General features: G+C 47.9%; 1 protein-coding gene across 1 annotated transcript in view; it reads left to right on the forward strand.

Moving 5' to 3' along the window:
• The window catches only part of RC3H2 (ring finger and CCCH-type domains 2), a 221,735-nt gene that overhangs the window by 35,013 nt on the left and 173,404 nt on the right, over window positions 1-13,318 (forward strand). Inside the window, exon 4 of the mRNA XM_030207326.1 lies at window positions 8,706-8,881. Coding sequence (XP_030063186.1) covers window positions 8,706-8,881 — 176 coding nt within the window. The remainder of the gene's footprint in view (window positions 1-8,705; window positions 8,882-13,318) is intronic.

Below are 13,318 nucleotides of genomic sequence, written 5' to 3' on the forward strand. Positions count from 1 at the left end.
ATCTTTGTGCTGGGAATTATTCAGTCTATTTTGTCGTGCCTCTGAAGGGAAGCGCCTTCCGTCCTATCTTGGACTTCCGGAAGGTGAACCAGTGCCTCGCCGTTTGGCAATTCTGCATGGAAACCCTGCGGTCCTTGATGGCGGCCATTTAGCTGGGAGAGTTTCTCATGGTGCTGGACCTAAAGGAGGCGTACCTTCATATTCCCCTTTGGCCGCCTCATCAGCAGTTTCTCCATTTTTGCCGTTCTGGGGCGGCATCTTTAATTCTGGGCCTTGCTGTTTGGTCTGGCCACTGCCCCTCGTACCTTTTCTGGATGGGATCTGTTGGGCAGCTACTTGGGCTTCACTACACACCTTTGCTAAGCACTACAGAGTGGATGCTGCCGCTTGATTTGATGCTTCCTTTGGAACGGCGGTATTGTCTGGAGGATCGGTGGTGGCCCACCCTCGTTAGGGACTGCTTTGGTACATCCCACCAGTTCCTGGATTCATCTGCTGCTTAGGATAAAGAAGGTAAAATTATGCCTTACCTGTGGTTAATTTTCTTTACTTACAGCAGATGAATCCAGGATCCCACCCTTTGTCCGCTGTGCTTGCTGTTCTTCACAGATGTCTCCTAGTACCAAAAAAAAAAAAACCCAAAACCCAGAAGAAGAAAACAGACTTACAAAAGATTTAGGAAGAATCAATGTTATTTCAGTTGTTTGCTGTTTATTTTATTAGTGAGAAAAGTTTATGACCTTTGATTTTCTGTTACTGCTTTGCGTTGTTACATATATTGGTTGAAGGAGTTGCTGGCTGTCTGGTATCACTGTCTTCAAATCTGTAATCTCTCTTGCCACCTGCTGGTAGATGGATAAAACCTAACAATTCCTGATTTCATCTGCTGCTGGTAAAGAAAAGAAAATTAACTTCAGCAAAGCATAATTTTACTTTCTTTCATTTTTTGGTTGACAGTTTTTAAATTTGTGAAATAAGTTTTCATCAGAAAAATGACACTTCCATTACAAAGAGAAGCATAATTACCTCACAAAATTAAACAGTCAGTGAAAATCTAAGGACTACTAAATCAACATGCAGTGTGGTCTGAATTCAGGCACTTTCCCTTGCAATTTTATTTGCTTGAGTAAAATATCTGCTATTTCGCAGTTGAGTAATTAAGTCATCCTCCACATAGAATAACTATGGTATCATTGACTTAGCAAGAAGGTCAAAGCATACATGTTTAACATGTAGTTTCTGAAAATAGAAGAGAACCTTCTGGTAAACTGCTTCTCTCTTATGATATTAGGTTAATCTTCAGCAATTTAGCAAGACATTTTTCAGGATCTCAAGAACTTTTATTTCTTTGTATGATGTGACAGTACGCAGAAGCCCTTGAGGATTTAGACAGCTGCAATAGATCATGATTCCATAGCTCTGTGATCTGCCCAGTTTTTCTTTTCCATTTTTGGCTGAAAGGGGATCTGCAGCTGAAATTTGCAACTTAGTTTTAGCTGAAACCAAAGTCAAAACCAGAACCATCTGCTACTAGGACCCAGCTCAATCCCCTCTCCTTCCCCAAACAGAAGGTTACTCCCTACTCCCCCTCCCCCATCCGTAGGCCTCCCTGGGCCTATCTTAAATCCTGGTGGTCTAGTGGCCTAATTGGGGCAGGTGTGATCCCCAGTAACTCCTGCCCATGCTGTCTCGGCTGTCAAAGCCTTCAGCAGCAGTTTCGTGAGATTGCTGCTAAGTGTCACAGCAGCCATTTTGAGATTGGAGCCAGCATAGGCAGGAATAACTGAATTAAAGGTAGGCTCTTGGCTTACAGGTTGATCCGGGAGGTGGGCTTCTCCTGTTGGCGGGAGGAGACTGGGACACAAGGCTCCTCCTTTTCTTTTGCACTCAGGAAAGTAGGCTTTTTTGCTTCAGTTCTCAATGTGTTTGGCAAAGAACAACTTTTCCTACATCATTAGCCACCAAAGTATCATGGACTCAAAATTTTGTTAAACAAGTAGACTGTGTTTTTCATCTTATAATTGTGGAGTTAGCTTCCTGGAGTTGGTGACATTTCGTGAGCAAAAGCGTTCTTAACTTTAAAATCCTTGAGGTGGGGGGGAGTGGACACCTATGTCGGCAATAAATGGACAGTGGGTCACTTGAACACAGGGAAGGACCTGTTCACCATGTTGTTCTGGTGCAGCTGTACCAGTGTCTTCCCCTCCCCCCACACCCACACACACTGCAGTAGCTCTGTTACTAATAGTAACAGAGGTACTACAGTGGGAATTATGTGCCAAAAGAATCAAAACAACGCACCAAATTAATACAGCATATTAAACAGAATAGTATTTGTAGTATTTGGGAAATGTAGGTACTTAACACTTGGCTCCCAGTCAGCCCTTGCACCCGAGTCTAGTATTTTCCTGCTAGCCATGTTAACACTGATGTTGAGCAGCACTGTAACAGAAATCCAGTGGTTACTGGCATCTATAAAATAATTTGACTGGCCTTTAGTTTGTTGTTGAGCTACAAAACATGTTTGGTCTAAGCATAACCTACTACTTTGAAAGGTGGGAGCTAAATCCAAAGTTTACAGGCATTTTGTGAATCAATACAAAACTTTCAAGTGTCACTCGGGACCTATAAGACAATTCTACCATACCACAATAGCACTAACTTCCAAGAGCCAAACAACAATGATCTACCTACAGTAGGAAGAGGCAGCAATGTAAACATTGCATTGGTCAGTAGAACATCAATAATACCTATTGGGATAAGCTGGATTAGAACCATACAAAGACATTCAATACCTTTTTATACATGCAGAATTCAGTTAGACCCTCACCAAGTATAGAATAAGTAACCACAAACTAAAAATAGAAATATGGAGTCAAAAATTTAACTGAAGCCAGACTCTGCATACAGAGCAGCACAAGGGAAAGAGATGCATATCCCCATATACTGTGCAAAATATGAAGATAACAGATGTAACGTCCAAAAACTGACACATTCCAATCACTGCATTACAAATTAACAAACAAAAATGAAAAATAAGGTGATGCCATTTTGTTGGACTAATTCTATATATTTTGGCTAACTTTTAGAGGCCTGACCTGAGGAAGGAGGTTTTGGCCTCTAAAATCTAGTCAAAATATGTCCAATTTTGCTGGTCACTCCCCTTCTGATGTAAACTTTCTGCATTGGAGGAGCATGACTGGCAGAGCTAGCAGTGACGAGCAAAGGAAAATGACCCCACGTATCTACATGTAGTTTTCAGTACTGTCCACCTGGGAAGAGAGCGACCCAGCAACGCTGGTAACAGGAGAGTAGAAGGTTTCCATTGGGGATGGGGAGGTTAAGCTTCCCCAAGCCTCTTATACAGGGCACCAGTGATGTAAAGGAATGGTTATCAGTAGTCTCGGAGGACAAGCAGACCTTCTTATTCTCGCATATAGACAACATCATCCGATGGAGCCTGGAGCAGACAGTACAGTAGAAAATTTTAGCAGCGTCCCTCTGTGCGTGCGCTGGTCCTCTAGTCTTAGTTTTTCTGCGGAGCTGAGAGGACATGTTCCATGGCTAAAGACTTGTTTGTGCCTTCCTATCCGGGTTTTTTCTTTTGCTAGTTCTTATTTTTTCTCAACCCTTGTATTTTGTTAAGTTTTTCGGCTTTTCAAGTTTTTTTCTTTTTCAGGTGTAACTACGCGGTTAGCAGATGAGGATCCACATTATTTCTCAGAGGAGGAGTCATATGGAATTCCGTCTGATACCCTCTCCTTCTCAAGAGAGATGAAAATCTCCTCCTGAGGTGTTCTTTTTCACCAGTTTTGTGAGGGAGATGACTGCAGCCGTCCCATTTAAGTTGGAGACGGAGGAGGAGCCCAGAGCAGAAATGTTGTCTGTTCTGGGCTTTAAGTCTCCTCCTAAGGAAGGGGTCACTGTACCATTGCACCTTATTCTTAAGGACGCACTGTTGAAGAACTGTGAGTCTCCCCTCACAGTTCAGGTTGCACCCAAGAAGGTGTATACACAGTTTTGTATCCAGAAGGCACAGTTGCCGCACAACTCCATGGTGGTCGAATCTGTTCTCAAATGGGCCAAGAGTTCTCGGTCTCATGCTTCGTTGCCTCCGGGACAGGAGGCCAGGACATTGGATTCATTTGGGAGAAACACTTTTCAGGCCTCGAAGCTTGTCTGCATTCAGTCCTACTAGCTCTACATGAGCCTTTGCTTGGAGTCTCTGGTGAACAGTACACTGACTCTGGCGGACTGTCTCCCTTCAGAGCAGGCCACAGAGCTTTGCCAGCTGGCCAACAGCAGATGGAGTGTAGCCATTATCTGGCCAGGGGCGCCTATGATACTTTTGATGTTGCATCCATACTCCCTGGTATGGGGATGCGCAGACTCTCATGGCTGCATGTGTCTGACCCAGAACCAACAGTTCAAGAGAGGTTGTTGGACTTGCCGTGCTGAGGGTGCAACTTGTTTGGAGAGAAAGTGGCAGAGGCCACTGACCTCATTAAGAAACATACAGATACTATCCACACTCTCTTGGTGTACTCCATCTGCATCATCATCATCAACATGAAGATTTTCAGCCTGGTCTAGGTGGCATTTCTACTACTCTCAAAAGCTCATTCAAACTCGGGCGACTCAGTCCCAGGCCTCGCCAGCCCTGCCTTCAGAAGTTCCAGCCAGCTCCCCAGTCAAAGCAGGGCATGGGCTTTTGACTGGCTCCAGGAGAATATAGCCGCTCAAAGGTATCCATCCTGGACAACCTTCCGGTCAGGGGGAGGCTCATTTTTCACCAGCACAGGTGACCCCTTATAACCTCCGACCAGTGGGTTCTTCAAGTAGTGCATCTCAGATACACACTGACCTCTAAATTGCCCACCAGGAGCATCTTTCATCAGCTCTCAGCACAAGCAGGTACTTGCAGAGGAAATTTCCTTCCTTCTACAGGCCCGAGCGGTTGAACCTGTGCCTCCAGGGGAAGCAAGGAAGAGATTCTATTCTAGGTACTTTCTTGTGACCCAAAAAAACATGGGGGGAGGGGATACTGGCCCATCCTAGACCTATGGGGTATGACCACATTTCTTGTCATAGAAAAGTTCAGGATGCTTTCCCTGGACAACCTTCTAACTCTAATTCAGGAAAATGACTGGCTATGATCTCTGGATTAAAGGATGCCTATACCCACATTTCGATACTTCCAAGTCACAGGAAGTATCTCAGATTTTGACTGGGAAATGCCACTACTAGTATAGTGTTCTGTCTTTTGGACTGATGTCTGCACCCAGAGTTTTCTCCAAATGTGTGTTAACTGGTACAGGTATACCCAGCATCTTGCCTTTCGGGTAGCACAGGGCCCTAAATGCATTGCAGTTAGCTACACTTATTGAAGCAGTGCTAACTGCACCATGTTATTTGTTGTGTTAAAGGTTAATGTGCAGTAGCTACTTTCATGTAACTGGCAGAGCTGATGGTGGGAGGCGGGGCTGGTGGTTGGGAGGCGGGACTAGTGCTGGGCAGACTTCTACGGTCTGTGCCCTGAACATGGCAGATACAAATCAAGGTAAGGTATACACAAAAAGTAGCACATACGAGTTTATCTTGTTGGGCAGACTAGATGGACCGTGCAGGTCTTTTTCTGCCATCATCTACTATGTTACTATGTCTGGTGGTAGTCACAGCATATCTATACAGACTGAGGGTGTATATGTTTCCCTACCTAGATGATTGGCTGGTTAAGAGCACATCTCAGGAAGGAGCCAAGGAGTCAATGAGGATGATTATTCCAGTGTTGGAGCTACTGGGGTTTGTCATCAATTGTTCCAAGTCCCACCTACACCTAGTTTACCAATTGAAATACATAGAAGCTGTGCTAGATACAGCGCAGGCTGACCTTACTTCCTCAAGCGAGAGCGGATACCTTAGTAAAGCTTGCCTTGCAGGTCTGCAGCAGCCAGCAGGTTTCATCTCTGCAAATATTGAGACTGATGGGCTACATAGCATCCATCGTACATGCCACTCCCATGGTGCGGCTCCATTTGAGAGCGGCCCAGAGGACCTTAGCTTGCCAGTGGTCTCGGGTGACAGGGAACCTAACAGGTGTCTTTTGCATACCACCAAAACTGGCCCACGCCTTTTCTGGTGGACAATCTGGTCCAATTTTAACTCTGGGACTTTTGTTCCAAATTCCACTGCCTCAAAAGGTGTTGACAACAGATGCATCCAACCTGGGTAGGGGAGCTTATGTAGATAGGCTGGTGGTCCACTCAGGAGGTTGTTCCACATCGATCTCCTCAAGCTCAGGGCTATTTGGAACGCTCTAAAGGCTTTCATAGAACAGCGCCAGAACCAAATTGTTCTCATTCAAACAGACAACCTAGTTGCGATGTTATGTGTCAACAAGCCGGGGGGGGGGGGGGGGTACAGGATCCTACCCTTCTGTCGGGAAGCAGTAGGCATGTGGCAGTGGGCTGTACTTCATGGTATGGACCTCTGTGCCACTTTCCTGCCCAGCAAGAACAACTGCCTGGTAGATTGAGCAGGATATTGCAACCACACGAGTGGCCTCTAAACAAGCGTAGTCTGGAAGATCCTCTGAGAGGGGGGCACCCCTTTGGTGGATCTTTTCACCACTCATCTCAACAACAAAGTCCCTCAGTTCTGCTCCAGGCTAGGGTCACATGGCAGACTAGCGTAAGATGCCTCTCTCCTACTTTTTTTTTTTTGGGGGGGGGGGGGGAGAGTCTTCTGTATGCATATCCTCCCATACCTCTCATAGAGAAGACTTTGCTGAAACTCAGGCAAGATCAGGGCACCGTGATTCTGATTGCTCCTTACTGACTGATGTAGATTATTATTATTAGCATTTGTATAGTGCTACCAGACGCACGTAGCGCTGAACACCTGATACAAAGAGACAGTCCCTGCTCAAAAGAGCTTACAATCTAAATAATATCTGGTTCATTCTTCTTGGAGTTGTCTTCTGACGATCCATGATTGGCCTATTTTCCGACCCTCATCGCACAGAATGAGGGTTCCCTTCTGCATCCCAACCTTCAATCCCTGGTCCTCACAGCTTGGATGTTGAGAGTGTAAAACTCGAACCCATGGGATTGCATGAGGGTGTTTCCCGTATCTTGCTGGCTTCCAGGAAAGATTCTACTAAGAGATGTTACTCTTAAGTGGAAGAAGTTTGCTGTCTGGTGTGAGGGCAATGCCTTAGATCTCTTCTCAATTGGTACTTATCACTGTGTAGGAGGAGAGTTGTTCGCTTCATGAGAGATTTGTTGCTAACAAAGCCCCCTACCAAACCTCTCACTGTGTCATGGGATCTTAACATAGTCCTCACCCAGCTGATGATAGCTCCTTTTGAGCCTCTGAATTCCTGCCATCTGAAGTTTTTGACCTGGAAAGTTGCGTTTCTGGTGGTGGTCACTTCAGCTCGCAGAGTCATGGAGGTCCAGACCCTGGTAGTTCATCTACCATATACTGAATTTCATCACAACAGAGTAGTTCTCCACATGCACCCTAAGTTCCTTCCTAAGGTAGTGTCAGAGTTTCATCTTAACTAGTAAATTGTTCTGTCAACATTTTTCCCAAAACCTCATGCCCATCCTGGTTAAAGTGTACTGCATACTTTAGACTGCAGTTGAGCCTTAGTCTTCTATCTGGAGCAGATTCAAGCCCATAGACAGTCCACCCAGCTTTTCATTTCTTTTGACCCCAACAGGTTGGGGGTGGCCATCAGCAAAAGCACACTTTCAAATTGCATCTCCTTTGCTTATGCCCAGGGTCGTGTCATAGCTCACAATGTCAGAGCCATGGCTGTGTAGGTAGCCCACTTGAGATCAGCATCCAAGAAGAGATTTGCAAGGTTGCAACGTGGTCTTCAGTCCACACATTCACTTCCCACTACTGTTTGGATCAGGATACTTGACATGACAGTTGGTTTGGACAGGCAGGTCTGCAGAATTTGTTAGGTGTCTAGAATCCAACTCCACCCTCCTAGGCCCTGTTTTATTCTGTTCCAGGTTGCACTTACACAGCTAGTATGTATTATAGTTTAAGGTTGATTGAAGCTTGTCTTGATGTTTTGAGACTCAGTTACCCTAGCTTTCTTGTTTTCGGTGAACCTGGTAGCTAGGGATTCCCAGATGTGAGAATAAGGCCTGCTTGTCCTCGGAGAAAGCAAAGATACTTACATGTAGCTAGTGTTCTCTGAGGACAGCAGGCTGATTATTCTCGCATACCCTCCTACCTCCTCTAGGAGTTGAATTTAGTGATAGGCTTTGTTGCTTTTTCACCTGGCTAGAGGACCCTTACTCTCAAGTCAGGTGGAAAAGCACCACTGCATGCACAGTGGGCCGCTGCTAGAATTTTCTACTGTACTCTATAGTCAATGACCACACCGGGCTCCGTTGGATAACATCATCCAGATGTGAGAATAATTGGCCTGCTGTCCTCAGAACACCAGCTACAAGTAAGTATCTTTTCTTTTTTGCTACTTGTCTTGGTGGTGTTTATCTCTGATCTGGTAATTAAAGTTATGTATTTAGGGGGTCACATACTAACAGCACACGCTAATGTTATGTATTATCTGTCACATGGCCCAATTTGCTAACCCTTAATAAATTAGTTCCTTAATATTTAATTCTGATAATATAGTTTAAGAATACTTGTATTTCAAAAAAGTATCTTTATATTTAAAGCTATGCAGGAAGAGGCTCTAAAATTGGTATTACTTGCATTGGAAGATGGTTCTGCTCTTTCAAGGAAGGTTTTGGTACTTTTCGTGGTGCAGAGACTCGAGCCTCGATTTCCTCAGGCATCCAAGACCAGCATCGGCCATGTTGTTCAGCTGCTATATAGAGCTTCCTGTTTCAAGGTAATGTGTTTTTGTGTGTGTGTATATGTATGTATGTGTGCTTTGCGAACTTTAATGCATTTTTAGCATCCTCCTTCCCTGTGGTTAGTGCAGCGGACTTTGATCCTGGGGAACTGCGTTAGATTCCCACCTCAGCTCCTTGTGACTGTGTTAACCCTCCATTGCCCCAGGTACAAAATAAGTACCTGTATATATGTAAACCGCTTTGAATGTAGTTGCAAAATACCACAGAAAGGCGGTATATCAAGTCCCATTTCCCATTCCCCTTTCCCTTCCAATTTTAACTTGCTTCCGTCCTCCAAGACTAAATGCCTCAACAACATGCTCCTGCCTGCCCTCCCTAGAGCTCATGCACAATACCTTTGCAGTGCACCTGAGCTCCAACAAAGTCCAAAAACTCAAACCCAAGGAGCTTGCACCACAGCACAATGCTTGAGTTATGGGCAGGCCTGAAAGCTATGTTAACTGTCCCTAAGCTGAACTGTCTTGGTTTATAATTTGCAGTGGTTTACTGAAGTTGTGCCTTCACAGTAGTATGGAAATGAAAAAATCAGTACTAATTATGAATGGATGTTTTATAATAGCAGGATGGTTGAAGAATGACTGGTTTATTCCATTACATAGCTTCCCACTTTTCCAGAACCTGAGAGGTAGTTGTGTCCATCTACCAGAAAGTAGAGAGAGAGAGAATTGAAAACTGAGCTGAGACATATGTGTTTTGGCATCCAGTCCAGCTCCTCAGTATTTTCTGTCTCCAGCAGGTTCAGCCTCTGGTTGAGTGCTTTGCTCCTGATCCAGTTGTTCAACTAGTCCCCAGTTGAGCTTTGCAGGTGAATTGAGTCTGCAGAGTCAACCTGGAGGTCTTCAGATCCCTGTCTCTGGTGCCTTGCAAATTTACTTCTTCCCTCTCTTCACCTCTCCCCTGTTTTCTGTGGAGCGCTCCTTTCCAGCACAACAACATTAAAACACAAAAGAAAAGAGCTTTACTGGCGAGCATGGGACAGAGACTTTCTCATCTGTGGTAAGACTTGTAGAGACTGAGCTTGAGCTGCCAGCAGTGGTAAGTCTGACGAAAATTTGACTCTGAACCGCTTGGAGGGCTTCAAGTTCTACGTGGTGCAGGGGAGGGATCCTGGCTCATCACGTGGGACACATTGTGCTGTGCATGTGACAGGCGGGGTGAATGGCGACTGCCACAGAGACAGTTAAGCGGTGTTCCCGCTGTGGGTCCCGTTGGCTGGCGTCAGGGCGTTTCAGTACGTGAAGCCAAGAATCCCATGGAATGTGGAGGAAATATAGTTGGTGGCTGTACATCTTCAGATTTAGCGCAGCGTCCAAATATGCTTAGGGCTTGGAGCTCTCCGGCAGGGCTGCTGTGCAATTTGATGCAGGAAAGCGCAGGAGCGGGCACCATTTTGTCAGGGTCTACTGGCAGTGGGAGCAGCCTCTGTCTCATCAAGTATGGAGCACAGCTGCCATTTTACAGCCTCAAGGCCCAAGGATCTTTGTTTTCTCCGAGTATATATTGCTCTTACACCAGGCCTATTTACTGAGGTAGGGACAGTCAAGAGTTTCTGCAAGGTGCTTCAGTTTCTCACCACGCTGCCCCTCTGGCTCCTAAGAGATCTTGTTTAGACCTCCAAGAGTGGGGCAGATGAGGCTATCTCTGCTTCTTCCTCCTTATCTGATGTGGTCTCGGTCTATTCAGAGGAGTCATCATTGAAGGAGCCATTAGAGCCGGGCGAGCTCCTTCCTGAGGAGAGGAATAGTCCGAAACTACTGAGATGGTTTCATGACGAGGAACTCAGTACTCTTATTTCTGAGGTACTGGCAGTGCTTTCCTTTGAGTAGCCACCTGCTTTTGTGTCAGGAGTTCTCTTGTCATTGATCATGAGGGGGCTTAGATGTCTTTCTAAGGCCTTCCCAATGCATCCAGAAATTCAGGACCTAATTGCAGCAGAATGGGTCTCACTGGACATGGGGCTGAGAGCTTAGTTCCAGAGGCGAAAGATAAATGACTTAAGAATACCACCTTGCCAGTGGAAGGGGGCATTGCTCTAAAAGACCTACAAGATAGAAAGCTAGAAGATTCGCTGAGACAAGCCTTTGACGTGGCCTCTTTTTGGGTCTTAAAGCAACCATGTACAGCTCATTCGTGGCAAGAGGATGACTGAAGTGGCATCAGCAGTTGGCAGCACAAGACTGGCGCCATAACACCCAGCTGGAAGCGCAGTTGGCCTATTTGAACAGAAACTATTTGACATGTTGCAGGTTATGGCCCACAGTATGTCTTTGGCTGTCACAGCACATCGACAACTCCTGGTTGCAGCATTGGGTAGCAGATGCAGTGTCTGTCACATCTAGTTAAACTGCCTTTTCAGGGCAAGTGGTTGTTTGGAGAAGATCTCAGTAACTTGATGAAAGAAATGGGGGGAAACTAAGCCACAATGGTTGCCGGAGAATAAGCCAAAAGCCTCTGGTCATCCGTCTTCAGGGGGCTCTCGATTTTGAGACAGCAGACGGTACCAACCTGATTGCCAGCAATAAGGTCAGAAGTCCCGCTTTCAGGCTCGCCAATCTTCCTTTTGTGCAAACGGAAGTTCTCTAAAGTGCCCTATGCCTCCAGAACAACTCAATGATGGGCGGCTGGTCCACTCTTCTCTTCCTCCAGTGGGAGGATGTCTTCAGGAGTTTGGGGATGAGTGGGCCAAAATCACATCAGACCACCGGATTCTGGATATTCTTACAGAAGGTTCTCCGAGGACAAGCAGGCTGCTTGTTCTCACGACTGGGTGACGTCCGCGGCAGCCCCCACCAACCGGAAGAAGCTTCGCGGGGCGGTCCGCACGCAGGGCACGCCCACCGCGCATGCGCGGCCGTCTTCCCGCCCGTGCGTGACCGTTCCCGCCAGTCTTTTCTTTTCCACGCCTGAGGAGAGTCGTGCCGTCGCCGCTCTCCTTTTCGCAGCCCCGGAAAGACCGTCGCGTTTACGCGATTTTTGTTAATTTTTGTTTATTCTGTTGCCGCGCGCTCCAGTTTTCTTTTTCTTTAAAAAAAAAAAAAAAAGAGCACGCGCTCCTTTTTTCCCTTGTTTCTAGCGAGGGCGTCGCGTTGCGGCCTTGTGGCCGCGCGATCGATTTATTTTTCGAGGTGTGATTTCCGCCACCATCGACGACTTTAACTTCACCGATGCGATTTTTCCGTCGATGTCCTCGAAGGTCCCGAGTGGATTTAAGAAGTATGGTCGGTGCGGCCGGCCGATCTCGCAGACCGACACCCACGCTTGGTGCCTCCAGTGCCTCGGGCCGGAGCACAATATCAAGTCGTGTTCTCTGTGTCTCGGTCTCCGGAAACGGACTCAGGTTGCGAGGCAAGTTCTGCGGGACCGTCTTTTTGGAACTTGCGCCGGCCCCTCGACGTCGACTTCGACGGCATCGGTATCGACGCCCGGTCCTTCGGTACCGGTATCGATGCCCGACAAATCGGCACCGATGGCATCGACCCCAGGAGAACAGGTCCCGTCGGCCCGCCGGTCCTCCGGTGAGGGTAGAGGTGAGAGACCGCGTGGGCAGTCGGCCCCGGTCACCCCTTCAGCCCGTGGCCCTCGGGACCGAACCCTGTCTGACCCGGTTCCTCGGGACCGAGGGGGATCGACCTCCTCCTCCTCCATACCACCCGGTACCGGTGACGGGCACTGTAAGAAGGCAAAGAAGCACCGTCACCGGTCGCCCTCGACGCATCCGGCTCTCGGTACCGGAGAGGAGTCGACGCCGAAGCGTCCGCGTCGGGAGGAGAGGTCCCCCTCGGTAGTGGAGGTATTGACGCGTCAGGGTCCCAGCACTTCGGTGCAGTCTCCTGGACCCGAGCAGCTTCCGGCACCGACGCCTCTACCGGCCCCCACGTCTTTCCCGACAGCGGGCCTGGACGAGTGCCTCCGAGCCATCCTTCCGGGGATCCTGGAAGGGCTGATGCGCCAGGCTGTGCCGGCGCTGGGGGTGCTTGCGCCCTCGGCGCCGATGACTGTGGCGCCGGCGAGCTCTAGCCCGGTGCCGAGGTCGTCGACGACGACGCCGCTTGCGGCGCCGGTCTCGACCGCCACGCAGGTGGAGTCCCCGTCGACGTCGATGGAGGGAGCTTCGTCCCCGCCGACGCGGGAGTCCACCGCTCGACGACACCGAGGCCTTGGTGCCTCGACGTTGAGCCGGGCCCGGTTCAGGACTCAGCTACATGAGCTCATGTCCGATACCGGGGAAGAGGCCTCGTGGGGGGAAGAGGAGGACCCCAGATATTTCTCCTCAGAGGAGTCTGCGGGTCTTCCCTCGGACCCCACGCCTTCACCTGAGAGGAAGCTCTCGCCCCCTGAGAGCCTCTCATTTGCCTCCTTTGTAAGGGACATGTGGATTTGCATTCCCTTCCCCGTGGTCTCTGTGGACGAGC

Source organism: Microcaecilia unicolor, chromosome 6 (assembly GCF_901765095.1).
Source record: "Microcaecilia unicolor chromosome 6, aMicUni1.1, whole genome shotgun sequence".
In the NCBI taxonomy this organism is placed as follows: domain Eukaryota; kingdom Metazoa; phylum Chordata; class Amphibia; order Gymnophiona; family Siphonopidae; genus Microcaecilia; species Microcaecilia unicolor.